The 25,263-nt window shown below is 44.1% G+C and overlaps 2 protein-coding genes across 3 annotated transcripts; one reads left to right on the forward strand and one right to left on the reverse strand.

Annotated features, from left to right (window-relative positions):
* Window positions 1-4,185: 4,185 nt before the first annotated feature.
* CCDC87 (coiled-coil domain containing 87) lies at window positions 4,186-6,747 on the reverse strand (the record flags this gene model as incomplete). Its single annotated transcript, XM_080912960.1, has 1 exon — window positions 4,186-6,747. One exon carries the CDS (start codon window positions 6,745-6,747, stop codon window positions 4,186-4,188), a length of 2,562 nt encoding a protein of 853 aa, XP_080769086.1.
* Window positions 6,748-6,921: 174 nt separating this feature from the next.
* CCS (copper chaperone for superoxide dismutase) lies at window positions 6,922-24,955 on the forward strand. Of its 2 annotated transcripts, none has more exons than XM_080911514.1 (8): window positions 6,922-7,041; window positions 7,298-7,370; window positions 17,592-17,729; window positions 18,372-18,549; window positions 19,007-19,067; window positions 24,201-24,278; window positions 24,349-24,452; window positions 24,552-24,955. In XM_080911514.1, exons 1-8 carry the CDS (start codon window positions 7,003-7,005, stop codon window positions 24,703-24,705), a joined length of 825 nt encoding a protein of 274 aa, XP_080767640.1. In that variant the 5' UTR covers window positions 6,922-7,002; the 3' UTR covers window positions 24,706-24,955. The 2 variants fall into 2 exon arrangements, with proteins under 2 accessions (XP_080767640.1, XP_080767641.1); XM_080911515.1 differs by having other exon boundaries at window positions 6,983-7,045; window positions 7,304-7,370.
* Window positions 24,956-25,263: the final 308 nt, after the last annotated feature.

Consider the following 25,263-nt stretch of genomic DNA (forward strand, 5'->3'; position numbering starts at 1 on the left):
GAAATCCTCAAAGCCTAGCCCTACATTTAAAAAACAAAACAAAACAAAACAAAAACCAGAAAATGAAGGAATGCTGAGAGAGGGAGAAACAGTTTTTTCCAAGAAAAAGCACACCAACTGGTTGTCTATTACTAAATTGGTCAGCCCTAAAAACATAGACAACATTATTCAGCCAGGTGTGGTGGTGTATGTTTTTAATCCCAGCACTTGGGAGGCAGAGGCAGGTGGATATCGGTGAATTTGAAGACAGCCAGTTTTAGAATAGCCAGAGCTATATAATAGAGAAACCTGGTCTCAAAAATACACAATAAAACAACTAACATAATGCAGACCAAGCAGATTATATTTAGGAATATACATATATATGTAAATAAATATGTAACATTAATAGTGAAATATGATGCTGAGTTTGAAAGAAAGCAAAGAATTATATGGGAGGGTTTGGAGGGAGGAACAGGAAGGCAGAAATACAATTATGTTATAATCTCAAAAATAAAGGAAATAAAAAGTAAGTACACATAATAAAATGTTTCATTATGACAACCTTAACAAAAAAAATGTAGCAAGCTGGATGTGATAGCATGAATCTTTGATCCCGGCACTAGGGATGCAGAGACAGGCAGATCTTTGCAACTTTGAGGCTAGCCTGATCTACACAATGAGTTACAGACTAGTCAAGGACACATAGCCAGATACTGACAAAAAAAATGGGGAAGAAAAAAGACATTGATATTTTACAGAAATGCAAAGCTTTTAAACACACAAAATATGAAAATTCAGGGCTGGAGGACAGCTCAGTTGGTAAAGGGTTGCCATGTAAACATGAAGATCTGAGTTCAGTCTCCAGCATTTCTCCAAAAAGCTGGGCATAGGCTAGGGAGGTAAAGATAGTTGGAAAACTGAGCCTCATCTACTTGGTGAGCTTCAGGCCAATGATAAATTCAGTCCATAAAACAAAATGGAGGACTTAAAATTGGCCTCTGGTCTCAGAAAAAAGGAAGTGTGTGTGTGTGTGTGTGTGTGTGTGTGTGTGTGTGTGTGTGTGAGTTGTGCTCACAGAGGCAAAAAAACAATTTGTGGGAATCATTCTTCTCCTTCCACTCATGTAGATCCTGGGAATTTAACTCTTTCTTACTCTCTATTTCCCCCTCCATATATATATATATACATGCCTATATGGAGAATGTGTATATATATATACATATATATGTATATATATATACACATATATATGTGTATGTATATATATATACACACACATTCTCCATATAGGCATTTTCTCCATATAGGCATATTCTCCATATATGCATATTCTCCACATATACATATTCTCCATATACATATTATCCACGTATATATTCTCCATATATATGTTCTCCATATATATTTTTCCATATATATACATATATATATTCTTTTTTACTGTGTAGCCCAGGCTAGAACTCTCTACATAACCCACTGCTTCACTCTTTTGCCAGTTATATAGTAATCTGTGTCTATATTTTAATTAGTCCCTTGTTATTGGCTATTTCAGCCAAAAGTAATGTTCCAAAAATCATATGCAGGAATTTAAAGTGTTTAACTCTCCAATTAAGTCCTAAAGATAGGAAGTATAATTATTTTGAAACAGAATCTCATGATGTATCCCTGAATGACTTAGAATTTGTTACATTGACCAGGCTGGTTTCCAATGCACAGAGGTCTACCTGCCATGTATTATTGAATGAACCTAGGGCACTTAAAGAAAACAGGTATAATACCATTTTCCAACTGGTGTAGCTGTAAATACTTGCGCACATAATGCATACATGCATGCTTCCTACCTGTATAGGCTGTCTCTGAAACAGTGTCTACAATGGTCTATCGGGCCTCACATAGTCTAGTTTGTGTTTGGAATTTTTTAAAAAGACATTTTAAAAAAGATTTATTTATTTTATATTTTATGTATACTGTAGCTGTCTTCAGACACACCAGAAAAGGGCATTGGATCCCATTACAGATGGTTTTGAGCCACCATGTGGTTGCTGAAAATTGAACTCAGGACCTCTGGAAGAGCAGTCAGTGTTCTTAACCGCTGAGCCATCTCTCCAGCCCTAAAAGACATATTCTTAAAGACTTTGTGTGTGTGTGTGTGTGTGTGTGTGTGTGTGTGTTTTCATGAATTTATGAGCATTGTATTCATTCCTGATACTCAAGGAAGCCAGAGGTCATTGGAACCCAGGAACTGGAGTTACAGAAGGTTGTAACCATCTGATGTGCAGGACCTAAACTTGGGTCCTGTGGAAGAGCAGTAAGTGCTCATAACTGCTGAGCCATCTTTCCAGTTCTGCCTTTTGGCACCTTTAATGACCTTTTCTGGTTCATCTCTTCCTTATATCTACTGGCTTGGACACCTGCTGTTCCTGGAGCATTAATTAAAAGGTGCTTGCCTTTAATTTCCCCTTTCCTTACCATTTTTTTTCTCAACAGTACTCACAACCATCTAACATTGTATTATTTCGTGTGATTGGTGCCATGTTTGTGGCCCATTTATTCCAAGTGGAATGTGAACAAAAGAGCTATTTTTATTCCACTCACTGATAGCATTATCTTCAATATGGTTAACTTGAAAGAATCTAAAATCACCTAAGAGACAAGTCTCTGAACATGTCTGATGGAGTTTCTACATTAGATTGAAGTAGAAGGGCCAATGCTAAATGTGGTAGCATTGTTTCATCGGTGAGAGTCCTAGATTGCATAAAAAGAAGGCCGGCTATGGTGGCTCACACCTTAAATCCCAACCCTCAAGAGGCAGAGGATCTTTGTGAGTTTGAGTCCAGCCTGGTCTGTATAGTCAGTTTCAGGATAGCCAAGGCTACATAGTGAAACCCTGTCTCAAAAAATGAAGGGGAAGAAGAAGAAAGAGAAGAGGAGAAAGGAGGAGGAAGGGGAAGAAGAAAGAGGAGGAGGAAGGGAAAGAGGAGGAGGGAGAGGAGGAGGAAGAAGAGAAGGGAAGAAGGAGGAGGGGAGGAGGAGAGCTTGCTCATATTTAGCATTCCTCTTTCTCTGCAGATGGAATGTGACCACCATATCCTGTGCCTGTCATACCCCCTCCTCCATGGTGGACTGTAGTCCCTGGAACTGAGCACAAACCAAACCTTCCCTTTTGTAAATGGACTTATGTTCGAGTATTTTGTCACAGCAACAAGAAAAAGAAGTAAAGGCTAGGTGTGGTGGTACACACCAATAATCCCGGCACTTGGGAGGCCGTGGAGGGCAGATAGATCTTTGTGAGTTTGAGCCCAGCCTGGCCTACTACTTAGTGAGACTCTGTCCAAAACAAAATCAACCAATCAATCAAAAAAGAACGAAGAGGAAAACAACATACAGAGCATTTAACGCCTTGTAGGTGCCTCAACATAACTTGCTAAATACAGAAACTGATAACAATGAGGGTTGGAGGTAGGAGGGAAACTTTATCTTTTTCTTATTTTTAATTGTGTGTTGTGTGATATGTGCAGGTGTCCACAGAGACCAGGGGTGTGAGGTGCTGGCGTTACAGGTGTTTGTAAGCTACCAATGTGGGCCCTGGGAATCCCACTCCAGTCCTCTGCAAGAGCAGTATGTCTTCTTAACTACTAGGCTATCTCCCCAGCCCCGGAAACTTACTCTGCAGTATACAGCTTGATATACCAAGTGCTTTTGTTAACAGGTAAAAATCTAATAAAGAACATTTCAGCCCTGCCAACAATGTGTAAGCACTAGAAGAGACAACGTGGACCCAGCTCCTCACAGAGAAGTTAGGTGACTTACTCTAAATCATACAGGTAGGATTTAATACATCTGTTAATTCCAGAGCCCTAGCAACTACGTATTATTATGTTATTGAGCCTACATCAGAGTGATTTGGAGCTCTAATCAGCCAATTCAATGTAGTGAGATAGTAACTATATTATTTTAAAGATCCCTGCTGGCTCTGTCTGACTTTTATAACGAACTCCAAGAGACAATTGGATATGGGGTTTTGGTTGTATTGCGCAGGATGGTTGACATACGTGAAAATACCAAGTTTGGGGATCCTTTTATTTAGAATATCAAGAAAAAGAATCTCAATTTTTTGAAGATAATCTATAATTCTTCCAAAGACATTGAGAGGTCTTTGTGAGCATTTGGGGGTGACGAGGGGTTTTGGGTCACTTCGCCCCCTTAGCGAGTAGTGGGAGTGTTCCCAGGAGCTATTAAATCCTGGCTATTGCTCCTCGTGAACATGGACGATTGGTGAAAGTTTTTCTGGGCCCTGATCAGGTTGTGAACCCGCCGCCGCTGCTGGAGCCAGTAGAGCATCTCCACTTTGTCCTGCTTCATCTTCTCCAGATAGCTCCTTCCCTTGAAGGTCACTGGCTCCCCAAAGACTGACTCTACCTTTTCCAGCAAGGAAATCAAAGAAGCTTCTATTTGACTGAGCTTCTTTTGGAGATAGCTACGGGACTGATTCTCCTCCAGGAATCGATTCAGCACTTCATCAGGCTTTTGGAAGAAGCGATTGGGGTCGGAGGCTTGTCGCTCAAACCACTCCAGTCTCCCTAGCAACAACTCCCGCTTTTGAATGGGCTTCAGGACCCGCTCCCAAGCCCTGATCAATGCTGGTAGTTGTTGCAGGCGTGCATTGGAGCTGTACTTAATGACCATGTCTAGCCGACTTTGTTCAGGGACTTCCAGCATGACCCACAGTCGTTCTAGACGATGCTGCAGGTTTAGGATGTTGGCCTTCCCAAGTCTTGAGCTGTCCTCCATCGCTGAGCTCCAATCCCACTTTCCTTGCACAAACTCTAGCTCTTCATCTTGCAGCAGGGGAGGGGGGGTTTGAATATCTAGGGACTCCTTGACGGGGGCTTGAATCTCCACAGGAGCCTCGTCTTCATACATTTGGAAGATGACATGGAGGAAATCTGACTCCTGAGTGGCGAGGTACTTGAAGTAGTCATCTGTAGACACAGAGGATTTCGTCCAGTTCATCCATGCACCCTTGTTTGGTCGCTTGTCCCAGCTTTTGTGCTTTTGGGGTAATGTGAGAGATGACATCTTCTCAGGGAACAGCTGCTGAATGTTTTTTCTGGTGTAAAATCCAACCAGATTATGGTTGATGATTGGCATATGTTTATCTTGGTGTAGAAAAGATGAGGCCAAGTAGGAGGACCAATCTTTATCTGCTGATGGCTCAACTTGGGATCCTTCCTCAAAAGAGAAGTGACTAGTAGAGACTCGGCTTATCAATTCCTTGTATACTTCTTTGGTGGTATTCCCAACAAGACGATCGGCATCCATTTCTTTGATGGCTTTACAGTCTAGTTCCCCAGTCAGATGGTTGTATAGGACTCCAGCCCCCTCAACTTGGAAAGAGTCAGAAAAATATCTTTCAGAGAGTTGCACAGTAGCTACCTGGACTATGACTTGATCCAGTACCTTCAAAGTAACAGTGACTGGTTGTGGGTGAAGTGGAGTGATTCTTGGGGGTTGGAGATCCCACATTCCAGAGGCTTCTTCCTCCTGCAGCTTCTTCAGCATTTGCTTCAGTTCCTCCATGTGGTTCTGGGCATTTAGGCGCCGGGTAAGGACCCCGAGGAGAGGGGGCAGGCCGGAGTCCAGCAGGGAGTATCGACTCCATTCCATTGTCATGATCTTCATCTTCTGCTTTAGATCCTCAGCCACTATGTCCCGGAATGGCAGTGGTTTACTCTCTGAAGTCAAGATCAGCGGGGTGAGGGGATGAGGGGAGAGAGGAAGAAGGCCCAACTCTTCTGCCAGACTCCACCCCTCACGAAGACAGGGCATGGACTGGCCCCTTTGGAGCCAGGAATGGACTGGTAAGGTGGGCAAGGGGCGAATCTCACTGCTGAGAGGAGAATGGCTAGGCAGTTGTACCATTTGCGAGGATCTCGCTTCAATTTCTCTTTCTTTTATCATGGAGGGCACCCAGAGGAGCTGCTGTCTAGTCTTCAGCTGGGGGATGGATTTCAACTCTTTCACTGGATCAGATTCGGGCTCACTGGGGTAATCATATGGACGGCTGAGTTGGATAAGGTAGTTCAGGTTGAGGCTAGAGCATGGCACTTGGTCCAAGCCGGTGTTGTGAGGCCAGGGGATTGGACAAAGCTTGAAAGTTCCAGGGGGACAGGTAGGGGGACGCAACTTGTAAATGTTTCCCTGGGTAAGTTTTAAACTCAGCAGGGTCTGAAAATCTGCCAGCAGGTAGCGATAGACATCGGGACTGGTGAGAAAGATTGTGCAATCCCTGGCAAGGTTGACTGCCAACCGGCTCAGGGTGGCTGATTCAGTGAAGACCTTTCTAGAGGTCGGCAGAGTCACCAGAAGGTGCAGGTAGCGTATGAAGAGCTGCTCACTACAGATCAGCACGTAGGACTCCAGCCGCTTCCGCAGCTTCTGGTTGTTTTCATAGTTCAGAATAGGTTCTATTGGAGGTTCCTGCCAGTTGCACTTCAGCTCCTCTAGGATAACCTCGGTGAGACAATGTCGGTCCTTGGCAGTTACCCGCGCCGCCCGCCCGCTGCTTGCTAGCCTCTTGGACACCTGGCGGCAAAGTGGTCCCACTTTCAGCTTCGCGAGCGGGATTGACTGCAAAGTCGTGACATCTGGAGAGCCGCGCTTCGGAGGCTCTGGAGGCGTTGCCTTTCTGGGGAAGAGCGACAGCGGACTCAGCAGCCGGTGGTAAATCGGCTTGAGGTCAGGTTCCTGACTCTGTGGTTCCATCTTTATTAGGTGGTTCCCGCTGAGCTGGTATAGAACGCCAAATGGTTACTAAGGAAACTAGCGCGAAGGCACCAATGCGCCTGCGCGGCCGGTAGCCGCTACAGGACCGATCATCGGACTGCGCCCAGAGAGCGCACGCGCCAAGGAGGTGGAGCATAGGGCGGCCCCCGAGGATCCGCCCATCCCATAAAGCTGAGTTGTGTTGGTCTCTGGTCCCTACCGGTTGTGCGGCCCCGACTGGCGACTACAGCCAGGATGGCTTCGAAGTCAGGGGACGGTGAGACTGTGTGTACGGTTAGTGAAAGCTCCTTGTGGAGCCTCGCATAACTTCAGCCCTTGGGGTGATTGTTATCTTGGGAAGCCCGAAAAGAGCAGACTCGGGGTTAGGGTAGCTATGCCCCTCACAATGGGGCCACTATCCTGGATTGCTCATGAGATAATGAAGAAGGAATTTGAAGAGAAGTCATGTGTAATGTGTGCTTAGAGACATAGGGGAGGTGGTGAATCAGGATCATGCCTGACATGTTCCCCGGCCTTGCTTCCCTTACAGCTGGAGTTTACGGTGCAGATGAGTTGTCAGAGCTGTGTGGACGCTGTGCACAAGTCCCTGAAAGGAGTGGCAGGTAAGGGCAGAACAAATCTTTCTGGGATCAGCCCAGGGGTTTGTGTTTAGCAGTATTCCCATTGTACAGATGCATAAAGAATGAAAGGAAGTTTCTCAAGAGTCCCAGGGATTCGGGGAGCCGAGCCTGTAGTGCAGGCCTCAAGCTTGCCTAGACAGAGCTCTCTTCTACCATGGCCTGTCCAGCTTTGAGCATCATGGAGCTAGCAAGAGTATAGGGCACCTCCTACCAAGGGCGTTCTTGGGGGACACTCGAAGTCTTTCATGGGAAACAGTATAGTTCTGAGAAAGCAAGCAGCATCCCTGGCAGGTGACCTGGCAAAAGAGGAAAGATATAAAAGGCAGAGTCATTTTCCTGACACTGGAAACTGGCCATTTTTTTTTTTTTTTTTGATTCTGTTAAATGTTCATTCAACTTTTCAGCCACTGGTTTAGACACTGGGGGCTTCTGAGAAAAAATGTTTACTCCTGTGCATAGGTAAAGGTCATAAACGTTGCCAAAGGAGTATTCATAGAACACTTCATTGGGAAAGAAGGAGACTGGTCTGAAGCCAGGACACTGGCGGGGGGGGGGGGGGGGGGGAGGATCGGAGTGAGTAACTGTGAGGCAGATGCACTTTGGAGTCAGATCTGTTTACATTCAGATGCCCTCTTTGCCACATGCTAGCACAACAACTTCATGCTTATTTTCTGTGCTTCTGCTTCTGCAGTGTTTGAACAGTGTTCATAACCCAGTGTTGTCATGAGGAGTGAATTACTTGATACAGGTTTTGAGCATGTAGTGAGAGGCCACTCAATTTCCGGGGGTTGTAAGAGGAGAGAGGAGGAGAGCTTACAGGCAAAGGTGATGTTTTAGGAGGGAGATTGGGGAAACTGATTGTTTTGTTTTGTATTTTGTTTTGTTTTATTTTGAGATAAGCTCTCTCTACATAGCCCTGGCTTTCCTGGAACTCACTATGTAGACCAGGCTGGCCTCCAGTTCTCAGAGATCTGCTTGCCTTTACCCCTGTGTGCTGAGATGAGAGGTGTGTGCCACCTGACCTGGAAGTATTATTTGATTTTTTTTTTAGTGAGTGTGTGTATGATGTGCTTTGGGGAGGGGGTTTTGCATGGGGAGGTCAAGAACAACTTCAGAGTTGGTTCTCAGCTTTCAGTTGTTAGTTGTGGACAAAAACAGTTCACCTGGGGCTTAGAGCACTGCCTGCTCTTCCAGAGGTCCAGAGTTCAATTCCCGGCAACCACATGGTGGCTCACAGCCATCTATAATGGGATCTGATGCCCTTTTCTGGTGTGTGTGTACTCACATACAATAAATAAATCTTAGAAAAAAAAACACGTGTGCACACACATAAACAACAACAATAACAACAACCCCAAACATGAACAGTTCACCCGCCTGGCTTGGAATGAATTCCTTTTAAGGTTTATTTTTAAAATTTGTTTGCTATATGTATGGGTGTTGGGCTTGCATGTGTCTGTGCACCATGTGTGTGCCAGGGGTTAGGAAGATGGCTGAGCCAGTAGAAGTGATAGCTGCATCAGTTCGAGAGTCGAGTTCAGATTCCCAGCACCTGTGTGGATGCCAGTCTGGTGTGGCAGCCCACCTATAGTACCTGCCTTCAGAGGACAGACAAAGGGATCTCAGGGCAAGCTGGCTAGCCAGACTAGCCAAATCAGTGAGCTCTGGGTTCAAGTGACAGAACTTGCCCCAACATAAAAGGTAGAGAGTAATTAAGGAAGACAGGTGACCACCATATGCACCTGTACAAATATATGCTCCTACACCCAGGAACATGCATGCATATATGTATGCATACTACATTACACACACACACTGGAAAAACATTACCTTGGCTTCTATGTGGAAAGTTACTAAAACAGCAGTTCTCAACCTACCTGGGTCAAGACCCCTTTGGGTTTTGCCTAAGACCATAGATATTTACATTAGGATTCATAATGGTAACAAAATTACAGTTATGAAGTAGCAACAAAAATAATTTTATGGTGGGGTCACCACAACATGGGGCACTGTATTAAAGGGTCCCAGTGTTAGGAAGCTTGAGAACCACTGGACTAAGGAGTCAAAGAATACGGGGAGCCCATAGATAGGGTTCATGAGCAGGCTGAGGAGAAGTGAGGTGTCTAGGATAAGTGCTGAGGCCTGGATGTATTTTGCACACACAGCAGATAAAGTTTCCTGATGGTCTGGCCTGGACATAATATGGATTCCCAGACCCAGGATCTCCCAGAAGGAGCTAATTCTGTGCTCTGGATGTGGGAGGGCCAGAGCAGAATGCTCTTTGTGAATTCCCAACTTCACTGTGAACCAGAAGGAAGTCATGCTTCTGCAGTGTAGCAGGTGGTTTGGCAGGTCGACTTGGAGTATAGCCAAGTAGCCTTTAGTGAGGGCTCAGTGGAGAGAAAACAGGGTGTAGTTACTGTAGGGCATTTGTGAAGGGCTTCAGGGGTGAGCTCCTCCCATGACCTTTGGGAAGAGAATAAAGCTCTCTTTCCCAAGGTCTTGGGCAACTTTTTCCCTCAGTGTATTCTGTAAACTGAAACTCTCCTGCTCAGCTAGGAGAAAGCCAAGTTGATTTCACTTACTGAGACCAGAAAACATGGGTATCTGAAGTCTTCTTTTGGTGACAAAGAAGCCCATAGAAGCCTTGAAATTGCTCTGTGTCCAACCAAAGTTCCACCTGTCTGTTTCCCCAGCAAGAATGCTCCTTGGATAAACTTTGGCTAGAATATGTTACTTTTAGTGGAATGGCTCCAACTCCATTAAATCTTCACTTACCAATCTAAAACACAGATCAAGAAAACCTGGCTTCAACAATATGTCCCTTTAGTGTCCTGAAAGCTGTCATGGGCTTATAATTCTAGCACTCTAGAGGCTGAGATAGAGTGTAAATTCAAGGCCAATTTGAGTTGCAAATTGAGACCATGTTTCATAAAAAGGTGTGTGTAGCTGAGAGATGGTTCAGTGGTTAAGATTGCTACTTACTGCTCTTGCAGAGAACCTGTCTGGTTCTAGATCCGTACCAGGTGGCTCACAGTTACTCGTAACTTTAGCTTCAGGTGATTTTATGCCCTCTTATGGACTCCAAGGCACCTGCACTTGCATATACACCCCTCAACATACATATAAAAATAATTAAAAAGAAAATAAGCCTAAGTGCTAGAGAGATGGCTCAAGAGTTATGAGCACTAGCTGCTCTTCCAAAGGACCCAGGTTCTTATTTCTAGTATTCTGGCTCTCAACTGACTGTAACCCCAGTTCCAAGGGATGTGATGCTTTCTTCTAGTCTCCACAGGCACCAGGCATATGTGGTGCACAAACATATGTGGAGGAAAAGCACTCACATTCATAAAATAAAAAAGTTAAAAAGATTTATTAAAAGTCATAATTCTTTGTTTAGTTCTTTTATCCCATTTTTAATAGGATTATTTGATTCTCTATAGTCTAGCTCCCTAAGTTCTTTGCATATATTGGATACTAGCCCTCTATCAGATGTAGGATTGGTAAAGATCCCTTCCCAATCTGTTGGCTGCTGTTTTGTCTTCTTAACAGTGTCCTTAGCCTTATGGAAACTTTGTAATTTCGTGAGGTCCCATTTGTCGATTCTTGATCTTAGAGCATAAGCTACTGGTGTTCTGCTCAGGAAAATTTTCTCTGTGCCTATGTGTTCTAAGCTCTTCCCCACTTTCTCTTCTAATAGTTTCAGTGTACCTGGTTTTATGTGGAGATCTTTGATCCACTTGGACTTGAACTTTGTACAAGGAGATAAGAAAGGGTCTATTTTCATTCTTCTGCATGCTGAGTGGCAGTTGAACCAACACCATTTGTTGAAGAGGCTGTCCTTTTTCCATTGAATGTTTTTAGCTCCTTTGTCAAAGATCAAGTGACCATAGGTGTGTGGGTTCATTTCTGGGTCCTCGACTCTGTTGTATTGATCTACCTGCCTATCTCTGTACTGATACCATGCAGTTTTTTTTCTTAAATCACAATTGCTTTATAATATAGCTTGAGATATGTTGTAGTAAATATTAAAAAAAATATATGGATTTATCTATTTACCAGCCCAGAGGTCTCACTCCTCAGGCCCGACCCTGATACGGAGCCTCGCACACCTCTGGCACCCAGTCTGTGCTGCCACCACGGCCCAACTTGTTGGCGCAATTTCCTTCCCTTGGTGGTTTTCTACTGCCTGTTCTCTGCCTCTGTCTCCAGGTGTTTCTGTACCCTAAAATCCCACAAACACAACTCTACAGCCCCGATAGCTTTTTATACAGGTTTATATATTCAACTCTCAATCCACAAACCCTCTACACAACAAGATTGCATCAAATAGAGAAAGATACAAACTGCCCTTCTATATGAGATATTAGACCTGTAAAATCCTTAATGTTCATAGCTTTTTAACACCAATAAATCCCACCTGGATCTAGCTGGTCCTTGGGAAACTCCATGTTGCCCCGACCTTCCCCTTCGGTCCTCTGACTTCCTCAGACCTCTCAGCCCTCTCTACCTCCCTCGCCCTGCCCAGTCACTGGCTTTCATTTATTTTACTAATTAGAATGGGAAGGTTCAGTTGGAGTCATTTGACTAGGCAGCCCTTCTTGGTGAAGTGGAATTAACATTTAAATACAAACAGCTTCAGGATAATCTACCGAGATCTGGGTTGGTGATTCCCCCAGAAGTGTTTTTATTCTTGAGAATAGTTTTCACTATTCTAGGTTTTTTTGTTATTCCAGATGAATTTGCAAATTACTCTTTCCTACTCTATGAAGGATTGAGTTGGAATTTTGATGGGGATTGCATTGAATCTGTAGATTTCTTTTGGCAAGATGGCCATTTTTACAATGTTGATCCTTCCAATCCATGAACATGGGAGATCTTCCCATCTTCTGAGGCCTTCTTCAATTTCCTTCTTCAGAGTCTTGAAGTTCTTGTCATACAGATCCTTCACTTGCTTGGTTAGGGTCACCCCAAGGTATTTTATAGTCTTTGTGACTATTGTGAAGGGTGTTGATTCCCTAATTTCTTTCTCACCCTGTTCATCCATTGAGTAGAGGAAGGCAGTTGATTTGTTTGAGTTAATTTTATAACCAGCCACTTTGCTGAAGTTTTTAAAAGCACCTAAAGAAATGCTCAACATCCCTAGTCATTAGGGAAATGCAAATCAAAACAACCCTGAGATTCCACCTCACACCAGTTAGAATGGTTAAGATAAAAGCTCAGGTGACAGCAGATGCTGGCAAGGATGTGGAGCAAGAAGAACACTCCTCCAACTGTTGGTGGGGTTGTAAGCTGGTACAACCACTCTGGAAATCAGTCTGGTGGTTCCTCAGAAAATTGGACATAGTACTACCTGAAAACCCAGCTGTTCTACTTCTGGGCATATATCCCAAAGATGCTCCAACATATAACAAGGACACAAGCTCCACCATGTTTATAGCAGCCTTATTTGTAATAGCCAGAAGCTGGAAAGAACCCAGATGTCCATCGATAGATGAATGGATACAGAAAGTGTGGTATATTTACATAATGGAGTACTACTTAGCTATTAGAAACAATGACTTCATGAAATTTTTAGGCAAATGGATGGAACTAGAGACTATCATTCTAAGTGAGGTAACCCAGTCACAAAAGAACACACATAGTATGCACTCACTGATAAGTGGATACTAGCCCCAGAAAGCTCTGAATACCCAATACCCAAGAAACAATTTACAGAAATTATAAAGCTCAAAAAGAAGGAAGGTTAAAATGGGGATGCCTCAGTTCTTCTTAGAAGGGAGAACAAAACTCTCATGGGAGGAAATGCAAGGGCAAATAGAGGAACAGGGATTGAAGAAAAGATCACTCAGAGGCCGCCTCACCTTGGGATCCACCACATATGCAGTCACCAAATCCAAGCACTATAGCTGATCCCAAAAAGTACTTACTGGCAGGAACCAGGGACTATGCTAGAATAATATAGATACAGGTGAACATGCTTGCAGCTAACCATTGGACTGAACTCGGGGACCTCAATGAGGTTGCTAAAGAAAGGACCTAAGGAGCTGAAAAGGGTTGCAACCTCATGGGAAGAACAACATTTTCAACCAACCAAATCCTCTAAAACTTCCATGGACTAAAACACCAACCTTTGTGCACACTTTGAGAGACCTATTGATCCAGTTTCGTATGTAGCTGAAGATAGCAGTGTCTGGCATCAATGTGAGAAGAGGCCTTTGGTCCAGGAAAGGCATGTTTTCCCAAAGTAGGGTAATGCCAAGGCAAAGAGGGTAATCAGGAGGGAGTGCACCTTTGTGAAGGCAAATGGAGGGGGAGGGAGGATTGGAGTGGGGCTGAGTAAAGGGATAACATCTCAAATGTAAATACAGAGTATCTAATAAAAAATTAAAAAAGTCATAATTCAGAATAATGTGGCATTAGTTGTGTAAAAATCTTTACATAAGAATGTAAGAATTATCTCATAAAATTACAGACAATGAACTGATTTCGGGGATTTAAAGGGTAATAGGACTCTGTTGGTGCTTTTATCTGACACACTGTGATGGTTTGTATATGCTTGGCCCAAGGAGTGGCACTATTAGAAGGTGTGACCTTGCTGGAGTATGTGTGTCACTGTGGGTGTAGGCTTTAAGACCCTACTCCTAGTTGCTTGCTAGTCAGTATTCTACTAGCAGCCTTCAGATGAAGATGTAGAACTCTTAGCTCTGCCTGCACCATGCCTGCCTGGATGCTGCCATGCTCCTGCCTTGATAATAATGGACTGAACCTCTGAACCTGTAGGCTAGCCCCAATTAAAATGTTTTTCTTATAAGACTTGCCTTGGTCATGATTTTCTCTTCACAGCAGTAAAATCCTAACTAAGACAGAAATTGGTACCAGGAATGGGGTTTGCTGTGATAGGCCTGACCACGCTTTTGTTTGGAAGAATGTGGATTTTGGGACTTTGGATTTGGAAAGCAATAGAATGCCTTAAAAGGGACTTAATGGGCCATCCTAGTAGGAATATGGAAGACTTTGTTGCCAAGAATAATTTGAATTGTGTTGACCTGCCCCAAGTGGTTTCAGAGATAAAAAATTCAGTATGTGTCATAAGGACTGTTTTTGTGGTATTTTGGTGAAGAATGTGGCTCCTTTTTGCCCTTGTCTGAAAAGTCTGCCTGAGGCTAAGATGAAGAGACTCTGATTAATTGCATTGACAAAGGAAGTCTCAGAAACACCCATTATAGACTTTGTTCTCAGGCTAAATCTCATGAGGAGCATTTAAAACAAGCATAGCAATCAGAGAAAGGAAAAATATAAAATATATGGCTCTAGTATTAAAGGGATGCCAGGAAGTGAAATGGAGCTGAATCCTGTGTTCGAGGATATTAAATTGAATTAATGGAGTAGGACTTTGGGGCAAGATCCTACCAGCTACGTTTAGATCTAGGCATGGTGGTGCATACCTTTAATCCCAGGAGAAAGGTATGCAGACCTCTGAGTTCAAGGTCAATCTACAGGGCAAGGTCCAGGACAGCCAAGATTAGGTAATAAAGGAGTTGGGAAAGAGGAAGCTAGTGATAGTGTAATAGAACAAGGAGGGCATGTTCCATCTCCTACAAAGACCATGTGTCTCTGGCTTTATAGTCAAGAGGAGAAGGATACTACTGGGATAGTTGATATTGGTCAGCTGGAGCTAAGAAATTAGTGGTGATTAAGAAGAGACCAGCATCACTGAGGTGAAGTCTTCTGGGAAGTGTTTTCTGAGAGCACAAAGAAGCTGTGTTCCAGACCTATCCAAGGTTGTATCTCAAGTTACAGCTGTACTTGGTAATGTATAGGAGTCACCCAAGTGGTTCTGGCTTTGAAGGCATGAAGGGTCATGAAGAGCAGCTGAGGTTTGGCACTGTGAGAGGCCATGGAAGGCCAATAGTGAAGGTGCAGCCTCAGTTGCAGTTGATGGTCCAAGACTGAAGGGGTCATACAAAGGACTTGAGGCTTAGCACCATGAAGAGGCTATTGGTGAAGCCTAGTTGCAACAGAAAACCCTAGTTTTTTGGAGATGCCAGTACCATGGAATAATTACCAAGAACAGCAGCAACAGTGGAGTGAATTAACCTGAGCTTAAAGTGCTACAAAGAGCAGAGCTGGAAGAAGTGATGCAGCCCTTTGGAGGAGTCCAGGAGATCATGTGTGGATTCCGGACATTGGAACAAGAAGCTGTAACATTGAAGTTGCTTTGGAGACCTTAAGATTTTTTGAGATGCCAGAGCCTTCAGATGAAGATGTAGAACTCTTAGCTCTGCCTACACCATGCCTGCCTGGATGCTGCTATGCTCCTACCTTGATAATAATGGACTGAACCTCTGAACCTGTAAGCCAGCCCCAACTAAATGTTTTCCTTATAAGAGTTGCCTTGGTCATGGTGTCTCTTCACAGCAGTAAAACTCTAAGACACAGACTTACTTTAAATTTGACCTCTGTGGACCACACATAATTTCAGTCCTCAATGAGGTGACAACCTAGTGAGGGAAATAATGGAGTGTAATCAGAGTAGAGTTAGTGTTTAGCTCTAGTGTGAATGCAGTAGACACTGTGTGTGTGTGTGAGTGTGTGTGTATGTGTGTATTTTCGAGTGCATGTGCAGTTGGGGAGACCCAGGAAGGTTGGGCTAGGTCTTCATGCCTTGAGTAGATGGTTTGGACTAATTGTTTTTGTTCTGTAACTAGGCTTCCTGGACTGAGGTCCAATTCTACAACTTATATACTTTGAATACATTGCCTTCTTGTTCTGTGCCTTGATGTCCTTATCTGTGAAATAGATAAATTTCCAGGGTTACCCTGGACATGAAGTGGAATAATCCAAATAAAGCACACCAAAGTGGGCTTAATGGGCTGGAGAGATAGCTTAGTTGTAAAGAGCATGGCTGCTCTTGCAGAGGTCCTGGCTTTGGTTTCTAGCACTCACATGGCAACTCACAATGGTCCAGGGGAACCCTAACTAAGACAGGATTCAACATCCTGTTAGGGCCACCGCAGGCACTTAATGAAATAGTGCACATACACATAGGTAGACAAAGTATGCATCCACATGATCAATAAATCTTAAAGAAAAAAGAGAGCTTAGCCTATGGTACAGTGTCAGCTCTTAGAATGGCAGCCATGGTCCTCCTTAATGTGAGCTTTATTGTCCTAAAATTCACATGCTACAAAAGTCACCAGTTTGAAGTGTATGGTTTAGTTAATTCACTTACTGAGCTGTGTAGCCATTTCTATTAGCTATATATTCATTACCTTATAAAGAAATCCCATATCCTTAATCACCTTTCTGTTCTTCCACTCTGTCCTCTCCCATTTCCTGTCTACAGATTTGCCAATCTCGGGCATTTGATGCAAGTGGTCTTATATAATATATGTAGCCATTCCTGCTGCTTTCCGGGAGCAGAATGGTTCCCCCATCTGTGCTGCAGTGTGTTTGTGCCTCACATCTTGTCATCCATTGATGGACACTTAGGTCGTGTCCACCTGCCAGCTGTCATCAATAATGCTAATATAGCCAGCCCACTTTTAATGTCTTTACTTAGTTACTGAGTTGGGGACACATATGCCACAAGATATATGTGGAGGACAGAGGACAACTTTGTGGAGTCTGTTCTCTTTTTCCACCTTTATGTAAGTTCCAGGTTAGCCCACTTTTATAAAAAAATTTTTTTTTAAGAAAAGTATTTCATTTTTCAAAAGTCTGGGGTGATAGTACATGCCTTTAATCCTAGAATTTAGAAAGCTGAAGCAGAAGAATTCACCTCAAGTTCAAAGCTCACCTGGGTTAAATAATTGAGTTCTAGACCAGCTTGGGCTACAGAGTGAGACCCTGTTTCAATAGACCAAAAAGTAAATAATATCTGATGTGTAATAAGAACTAAAAGGAGTGCAGTTCAGTGATAGGGAACTTGTCTAGTAAGTGAGAGGCCTTGAGTTCAATTCCCTCTCACTCTTACAGACAGACAGACAGACAGACAGACAGACACACACACACACACACACACACACACACACACACATGACTCACAAAAATACCACACCCAAGTTCTTAATACTAGAAGGAAGCTTGCAGGTTTATTTCTGTCCATACAAAGTTTTGTAGAAATGGGACTAGGAAAACACTGTGCTACCAACATGTGGTGCCAGCCCCCTGCTGACCCCACCCCTCTGTCTCTGCCAGGTGTCCAGAATGTGGATGTTCAGTTGGAGAACCAGATGGTGTTGGTGCAGACCACTCTGCCCAGTCAGGAGGTGCAAGCTCTCCTGGAAAGCACAGGGAGGCAGGCTGTACTCAAGGGCATGGGCAGCAGCCAATTACGTAAGTGACTGCTTATAGTCTTGGTCTTGACCTTTGGGTTTGGAGGTCGGGAACAAGAACTGGTATTAATCTAACCATAGGAGTCTCAGGACTGGGCTGGATTGACTTTGGGGAGTTACACAGTTTTGTGAGATTCCTTCCCTGCTATTCCTGAGCCACTGAAAGGAATGGATGTTGATTCCTCTGAACAAGAGATAAGGCTACTACCCAAATTCTTTTAGTCAAATTAAACAAACTCCCCCGCTCCCCATTAGACAGGGCTATCTCCCTCAAAGCACGGTTTGAGAAAATAGCATTGAACACAGGAAAAGTGGGGTTTATATAGCCAAACAAAACAAACAACAACAATACAACCCTATAAGGCTAGGGGCTTGCTAAGAGTTTTTGGTAACGTGACAGAACATCTCAAAATTATCTGGCAGAGCACCCTGTCTTACCAGGGAGGAGGTTAGGCTATAGGGTATGGGAATTTGTTAAATTCCAGAAAATATGTCAAGACATGGTTAAACCCAAGTTTTACAGAAAATAGGAATGAACTTATTTTGGCCTTGTAACCAGATAGCTTTTAATCTAACAGTGCCATTAGGCTGGTCCATTAGGGGCTGGGTGAGATGGAGACAGCGAGCATTTCCTACCTTGCAGAGAATCTGGGAGCAGCAGTGGCTATTCTGGAGGGCTGTGGCACCGTACAGGGGGTAGTCCGCTTCCTACAGCTGTCCTCTGAACTCTGCCTGATTGAGGGAACTATTGATGGCCTGGAACCTGGGCTGCATGGACTCCATGTCCATCAGTATGGGGACCTTACAAGGGATTGCAATAGGTAAGTCATCCTTAACATCCCTGTAATGTCTTTAGCTATACACTTCACATTCTGTCCTCACAGGTGCTCTTGTGGGGGTGCATACATAGGCCTGGTGTACAGATTAGGAAACTGAGGCTTACAGACATAAGTGGCATATGAAATGCTTCAGAGAATGTAAATTAACATTCGAGATACAGGGTGACTCCTAGACAAGGGAAGGAAGAGGCCCTGTGTCTAGTGGTGTCTTTCATAATATGATTGGTTGTTTACTCCTCTGCATCTACTAGAGCAGAAGACTTAATCCATGTGCTTAGTTTCTATGTTTTTTTTTTTTTTTTGCCCTAACTCTGGCACAGAATAGGTCTGTTTGTTAAATAAAGGAATGAGTGAATGAATTTAGAACAAAAATATACCATCAGAGAGGAGGGTCTAGACACGATTATTTGGATACCTATCTGCTACTTTTCATCCTTAGCTGTGGGGACCATTTTAACCCTGATGGAGCATCTCATGGGGGTCCTCAGGACACTGATCGGGTAAGTGTAGGTTTGGGCTGGGTTTGGGCATAGAGAGAATCCAGGGACTCAGAGGTAGGCAGTCAGTTCTTGGGTCTTGCACTGTGATTGCTTTATGTGTGGGTTTTTCCTTACATCTGATATTGATTAGCTTAGCAATTTTACCTAATTTTTTTTTTAAAAGATTGATTTATTTATTGTATCTGAGTACACTGTGGCTGTCTTCAAACACACCAGCAGAGGGCATCAGATCTCATTTCAGATGGTTGTGAGCTACCATGTGGTTACTGGGAATTGAACTCAGGACCTCTGGAAGAACAGTCAGTGCTCTTAACCACTGAGCCATCTCTCCAGCCCCCTTACCTAAGTCTTATGATCAGGGTCCTAGGGATACAGTACTGTACACCCCAGTGCCTGCCCTAAGGAAGTTCACTCTAGCAGGGAAAATTCCGTGGTTATGTAGGAAGATACTCTTGGCAGGGACCCTTGGGGCTCCTTTATTTTCTGTTCTTCATTCTTCGTCCCCTCTGTCCCTTCTTCCCTTAGCCTTTTCTCTTGTGCTCAGCATGGAGCCTTAGTTTGCACACTTGCAAGTCCTCTGCTATTGAGCTTCATTTCCAACAACACTTAGCTTTCATTTTTTTTCACCACAGAATTCTTTTCCTGTAGCCCCCCCATCCCCCTTCTGTGGCACATCAAGTTTCTGCCAGATTAGGCACATCCTCTCCTACTGAGACCAGACAAGGCATCTCTGTTGGAGAATGAATACCAGTCAGTCTATAGCTTTAGGGATAGCCTCTGCTCCAGTTGTTGGGGGACCCACATGGACAATGAGTTGCATGTCTGCTATATATGTGCTGGGGGCCTTGTTCCAGCCTGTGTTTGTTCTTTGGTTGGTAGGTCAGTCTCAGAGAACTCCCAGGGCTCCAGGTTAGTTGACTCTGTTGGTCTTCCTGTGGGGTTCCTATCCCCTGTTTATGTTTCTTAATGGATCTAACTAACCTTTAGGCTTCTAACAGCTCTGTCCTCTTTTAATGGTCAAAGTACCCCTCTGTGCTCTGAGGTGGGATAGACCTGTTCTTTCTAATGGTCCATTTCCAAATGCCATGCTTGTAAGTGATGTTGCCTTGAATTTAATGCCACTAATATTGGGGGATAAATTTTATTATTGTTGGGGTCAGGAAATTTCCACTCACACCATATGAATACCAATCTCAGTTAAGTATAGTTTATTGAACACATTGAACGTCCAGGTCTACAAGAAGGCAATACCTAATTGTGGCACTAGTCTGTGCTCAGGGCAGGCTTTTTATATGAAAAACCAGGTTCAAAAGTTAGAACGAGCTTCACCATTGTGCTGAGTCAGCTGAGGAGTCGCCATGAGCAAAGCTCACTCTCCGGTTTATGGACAAGAAGTTATCATTGAAGCTAAAGGGTGGCAGGCATGTACAAGGAATATTGTGGGGCTTTGATTCCTTTATGAACCTTGTGATTGATGAGTGTGTGAAGACGGCAGCCAGTCATTGAGGAAACAGCATCATCATGTTAGAAGCCTTGGAAAGAGTCTAACCAGCGTTCAGCAGTGTGTCCACATCCCTCCCCAAAGGCCTGTTTGATTGTGATGTAGAATTAGGTCATGTACATTTTCATATGAAACTTTTTTCTAAATAAGCTTAATAATAAGCTTTTATGATACTCAGAAGAAAACAAAACAATACAAGTTAGAACACAAGCAGTGAAGTGGTATGACATTTTTGGTAACTAGACAAAGTACTATCAGCTAACTTTTAAGGGGATTAGTCCCGAGTGAGGTAGGAAGGTGGACAGGTGATGGACAAGGGAATTTCACAGCATTGAGATAGCAGGGTACAAGTGACTCAGCCATAACTTTTTGGCTTATTAGTAGCATTATTCAGTGTCAGTTAGAGTAACAACTACGAACTTAATTTCACCTTGTGAGTAACATGGAATCTGAATACAAAATGACTACAGTTATGTTAAAAGGAGCAGGCCTCAACAATTATCTCCCAGTTTTTCTGGGACAGATACCTGGGTGCCTCTTGCTTAGTCTCTTGGAGCCTGAGTTGTTATGGAGTTCAACAAGGGAAAGATGTGTTTCCCCAATGGCACTGGCAGTTGGCAGTGTTGCTGTTGATAGGCCTTGTGTCCTTGGCTAGACAACAGTCCTTTGCTACATGAGCCTCTCCCTAGAGCAGTTCGCCACACATAAACTGGTGTCTCCCAGGTCACAAGAAAATAAGAGTGCATCCAACATGGAAGAAAGGTTCATGCTATAATCTAATCCAGGAAATGATACTTGCTCCAGTCCACATGAAAGCAGGGAAATCACACAGAATATGAGTACGGGGGGGGGGGGGGGCGGCGGCGTCCATCGACTTTCTGCCTCCTTGGGTTTTGCAGGGTGGTGATGAGCTCTGCATTTGGACGAGGCTGAGGCAGGTTGGTAGCTTTGGCAGAGGAAACCATCTAAGTCACAACAGTAGAAATGTTGCTGAATGGCAAGACTGCCTTGGGCCTTTGTGTCCTTACCCTCAGACCCTGTGTGGGACAAGGGGTCAGAAGTGACCAAGGAAACAAAGAGGATTGCCCCAGTTATAGCAACACATGCCTGTAGTCATAACATTTGGGAGGTAGAGACAAGAAGATTAGGTGTTTAAGGCCAGCCTTGACTACATAGCAAGTTCAAGGCTACCTAGGTTATATGTCATCTTGTCTCTAAAAGAAAAAAAAAAACAAATACTCCCCCAAAAGCAAAACAGGGGATAAAGACATTTGTTTCCAGGTCTGACAACTTGAGTTTGACCCCAGCAACCTACATGATGAAGAGAATTGTCTCCTGTAAGTGCTTGTATGATTTCCATATGTGCATGTCTGTGTATGTGAACATGCATAGACAAACAGATAACACACACGCTAAAAAAGTAAATAAATAAGTGTAAAAATAAAAAACCAGAATGTTATGTATGTAGTCTATTTGAGTAGCATGTTAGCATGTATAAGACTCTAAAATTATTTGACTTTTTAAAACTGAGCCATGTCTCCAGAAAATGAATTAAGACATGAACAAGAATGTAGTGAAGACAGTACAGGATTAGCAAGTTTCTTCTTCATCCAGATGGAACTAGAGTCAGCAGGGAAAGGACATCCAAGCCTGGCCGTCTCATGCTTTCCCACTAACAGTGTCTCAGGTCTCATCCCATCCTATCACCTTTAGTCTGAAGCATAAAGGAGACTTGCTATGTGTATTAGTCAGGGTTCTCTAGAGTCACAGAACTTATGGGTAGTCTCTCTATGGTAAGAGAATTTGTTATGATGATTCACAATCTGTAGTCCAACTCCCAACAATGGTCAGCTGTGAATGGAAGTCCAAGGATCTAGTAGTTGCTCAGTCCTACAAGGCAAGCAGGCAAAGAAAAGCAAGTCTTCCTTCTTCCAATGTCCTTAGTAGGTCTCCAGCAGAAAGTATGGCCCAGATTAAAGGACTTGCTTTGTCCCAGATGACCTTAAATTCAGAGATCCTGCCTTAGTTTCCTGGCATTCATAGCCACTATGCCTCAAGATCTCCATGCCAAGATCCAGGTCAGAAACTTGTATCTCCCAGCCTCAAGATCGGATCACAGGTGAGCCTTTCAATTCTGGATTGTAGTTCATTCCAGATATAATCAAGTTGACAACCAGGAGTAGCCATTACACTATGCTCTATGTGAAACTCCTCTTGGTTCCCAGGATCCAAGAGTATAGGCTGGGCCCAGCACCCTCCAGACATGAAGGCATCTGACCAGGCCTACCTGCTGTGTGTTTAGGGGAGGATTGAAAAGGCTGCCTTTCCTTAATCCCCTTTCAAGATGTGCTTTCAATCACTCTGCCTGGATTGTTCTTCAACCTCAGAAACAGTTGGCAAGGTCCCTGTCATCTTCTCCATCTTGGCTTTCCACCATAAAAGTCTTTAGCTTAGGGCATTGTAAAAAACAAAACAAATCAACAACACTGGTGCCAGCCTTGCCTACAGATAAGATAGAAGATAAGTGGAAGCCAAATTTCCCTTTGTTTTGTTTGTTTCTTGAGACAGGGTTCCTCTGTGTAGCCTTGGCTGTTCTGGAACTCACTCTGGAGACTAGGCTGGCCTTAAACTCATAGACATCTGTGTGCCTCAGTGTTGGGATTAAAGGCATGAGCTACTATGACTATAGAAGCCACTGACATTCTTCTCTGCTCAGTAGTGAGACTGTGGGAATCAGCTCATCCTAGCCCAGGCATTTGTGTCTGCCCATGAATCCAGTTGGAAATGATTTGTACAGGTGTAGGTTTCTGAGGTTTAATACTTGGGTCCAGTTATTATTATCAGTTTCCTACTCTGTTCTCTAATGACCTCTGTTCCGCAGGCTCTCAAAAGTAGGGTGTTGTGTATGCCTGGCAGAATGTCTTACATTGTGTGTGTGTGTGTATACACACTTATACACACACTCGCCCCAGAGGTTGATTTTGGTTATCTTTCTTTATTGTTCTCCACTTTAGTTTTTTTGAGACAGGGTCTCTTCATTGAAATTGAAGCTTGCTGTTTTCACCAGACTTGCTGAGCAGTGTGAGCCCCTAGGATCTGTGTCTGCACCCCTAGCACTGGGATTGTGGGCATGTGCCTCCATGCTCAGCTTTTGCCTGGGTGCTGGGAATCTGAGCTCTGGCCCCCATACTTTCATGACTTCCACTGCACCATCTCCCCAGCCCTATGGCCTTACCCCCCGCCCCCAATCTTCAAGGGAGAAGTAGACAAAGCCATTTCTGCCCACCCTCTCATATTTCTCCCCTCTTGTTCTTTGAGGCTGGGAGTTAGAAAAGTAACGCTGGCCACTGTGTAGTTAAGAAAAGCTAAGTGTAGCCAGCGTAAGCCTCAGGGAACGGAGGCTGGCCTAGGGATCCCAGAGCTCCTGAACATTTGGGATTAGGAAGGCACAGGAACTCAGCTGGGGATGGAAGCTAAGCTTGGCAGTAGTCTTGTAGGGCAAGAGTTGAGTCTGACTGGGAATGCTGGATCTTTGCAGCATGGTGGCTTTCTGCCCAAGGTTTCACTCTTAGGAAAGGGAGTCTGGTCATCTCTGAGTCTGTTTTTCTTTTCTCTATGGGGTCTCATTTCAGCACCGGGGAGATCTGGGCAATATCCAAGCTGAAGCTGGCGGCCGAGCTACCTTCCGGATAGAGGATAAACAGCTGAAGGTAAGATGGGAAGAATGTGGGGACCCTCCTTGAAGGTCAATGGAGACCAGGCTGTTGTTTCTCTTCAAAGGTGTGGGATGTGATTGGCCGCAGCCTGGTTGTTGATGAGGGAGAAGATGACCTAGGCCGGGGAGGCCATCCTTTATCCAAAATCACAGGGAATTCTGGAAAGAGGTGAGTTATGCCATCCCTGCCAGGAGGCAGTGATATATGCCAGTGGGGCACATGAAGCCCTGAGGAGGCCTATGCTGACCATAATACATCCTTCCACAGGTTGGCTTGTGGTATCATTGCACGCTCTGCTGGCCTTTTCCAGAATCCCAAGCAGATCTGCTCCTGTGATGGCCTCACTATCTGGGAGGAGCGAGGCCGGCCCATTGCTGGTCAAGGCCGAAAGGACTCAGCCCAGCCCCCTGCTCACCTCTGAACAGAGCCTCATGTCAAGTTATTCAGTCCTCCTAGCTGAACATCTTGCAGAGGGAGCCACAAGCCCTTGCTTGTATAGGCCTATGTACAGGGCAGATAGGCGTTGTTGCATCCTGAACAAATTAAATTCTTACTTTCATATGGCATTCTGTGTTTCTGTGTCCTTTAATGGGCTTAGTGAGTAGAGTCTCTCTACTGTCTGCATCCAGAGCTATCTCTTGGCTTTGGTACCAAATAAACTTCCACATATATCCTGAGTATTCATCATTCTCTTTGGAGTCATGATAAAGAACCACAGCAGTCACATGTCTGTGTGTGGTCTCCTTGGATCTCTCATTATTAATGAATAGAACCAAAAGAACTCTTGACCTTTCCTGGGCCCCATGTCTCCAAGAGATCAGGGATCTAGCATTAGGTCTTTTCTTCTTGTGGATGGACCTATATAGGGAAATAGGGAAACCACAGTGGCCCTTCTCTCTCTCTCTCTCTCTCTCTCTCTCTCTCTCTCTCTCTCTCTCTCTCCCCCCTCTCTCTCTCTCTCGTTAACTGAGTATCATAA

Source organism: Micromys minutus, assembly GCF_963924665.1.
Source record: "Micromys minutus genome assembly, chromosome: 2".
NCBI lineage: Eukaryota > Metazoa > Chordata > Mammalia > Rodentia > Muridae > Micromys > Micromys minutus.

What these genes read in the sequence shown, in the direction of transcription:
- CCS (XM_080911514.1), top strand. Translation starts at nt 7,003, where the DNA reads ATGGCTTCGAAGTCAGGGGACGGTGAGACTGTGTGTACG. An exon ending in CATGGGCAGCAGCCAATTAC is followed by an intron (nt 17,730 to 18,371) that starts GTAAGTGACTGC and finishes CCTACCTTGCAG; the next exon opens with AGAATCTGGGAGCAGCAGTG. An exon ending in ACAGGGAATTCTGGAAAGAG is followed by an intron (nt 24,453 to 24,551) that starts GTGAGTTATGCC and finishes ATCCTTCCACAG; the next exon opens with GTTGGCTTGTGGTATCATTG.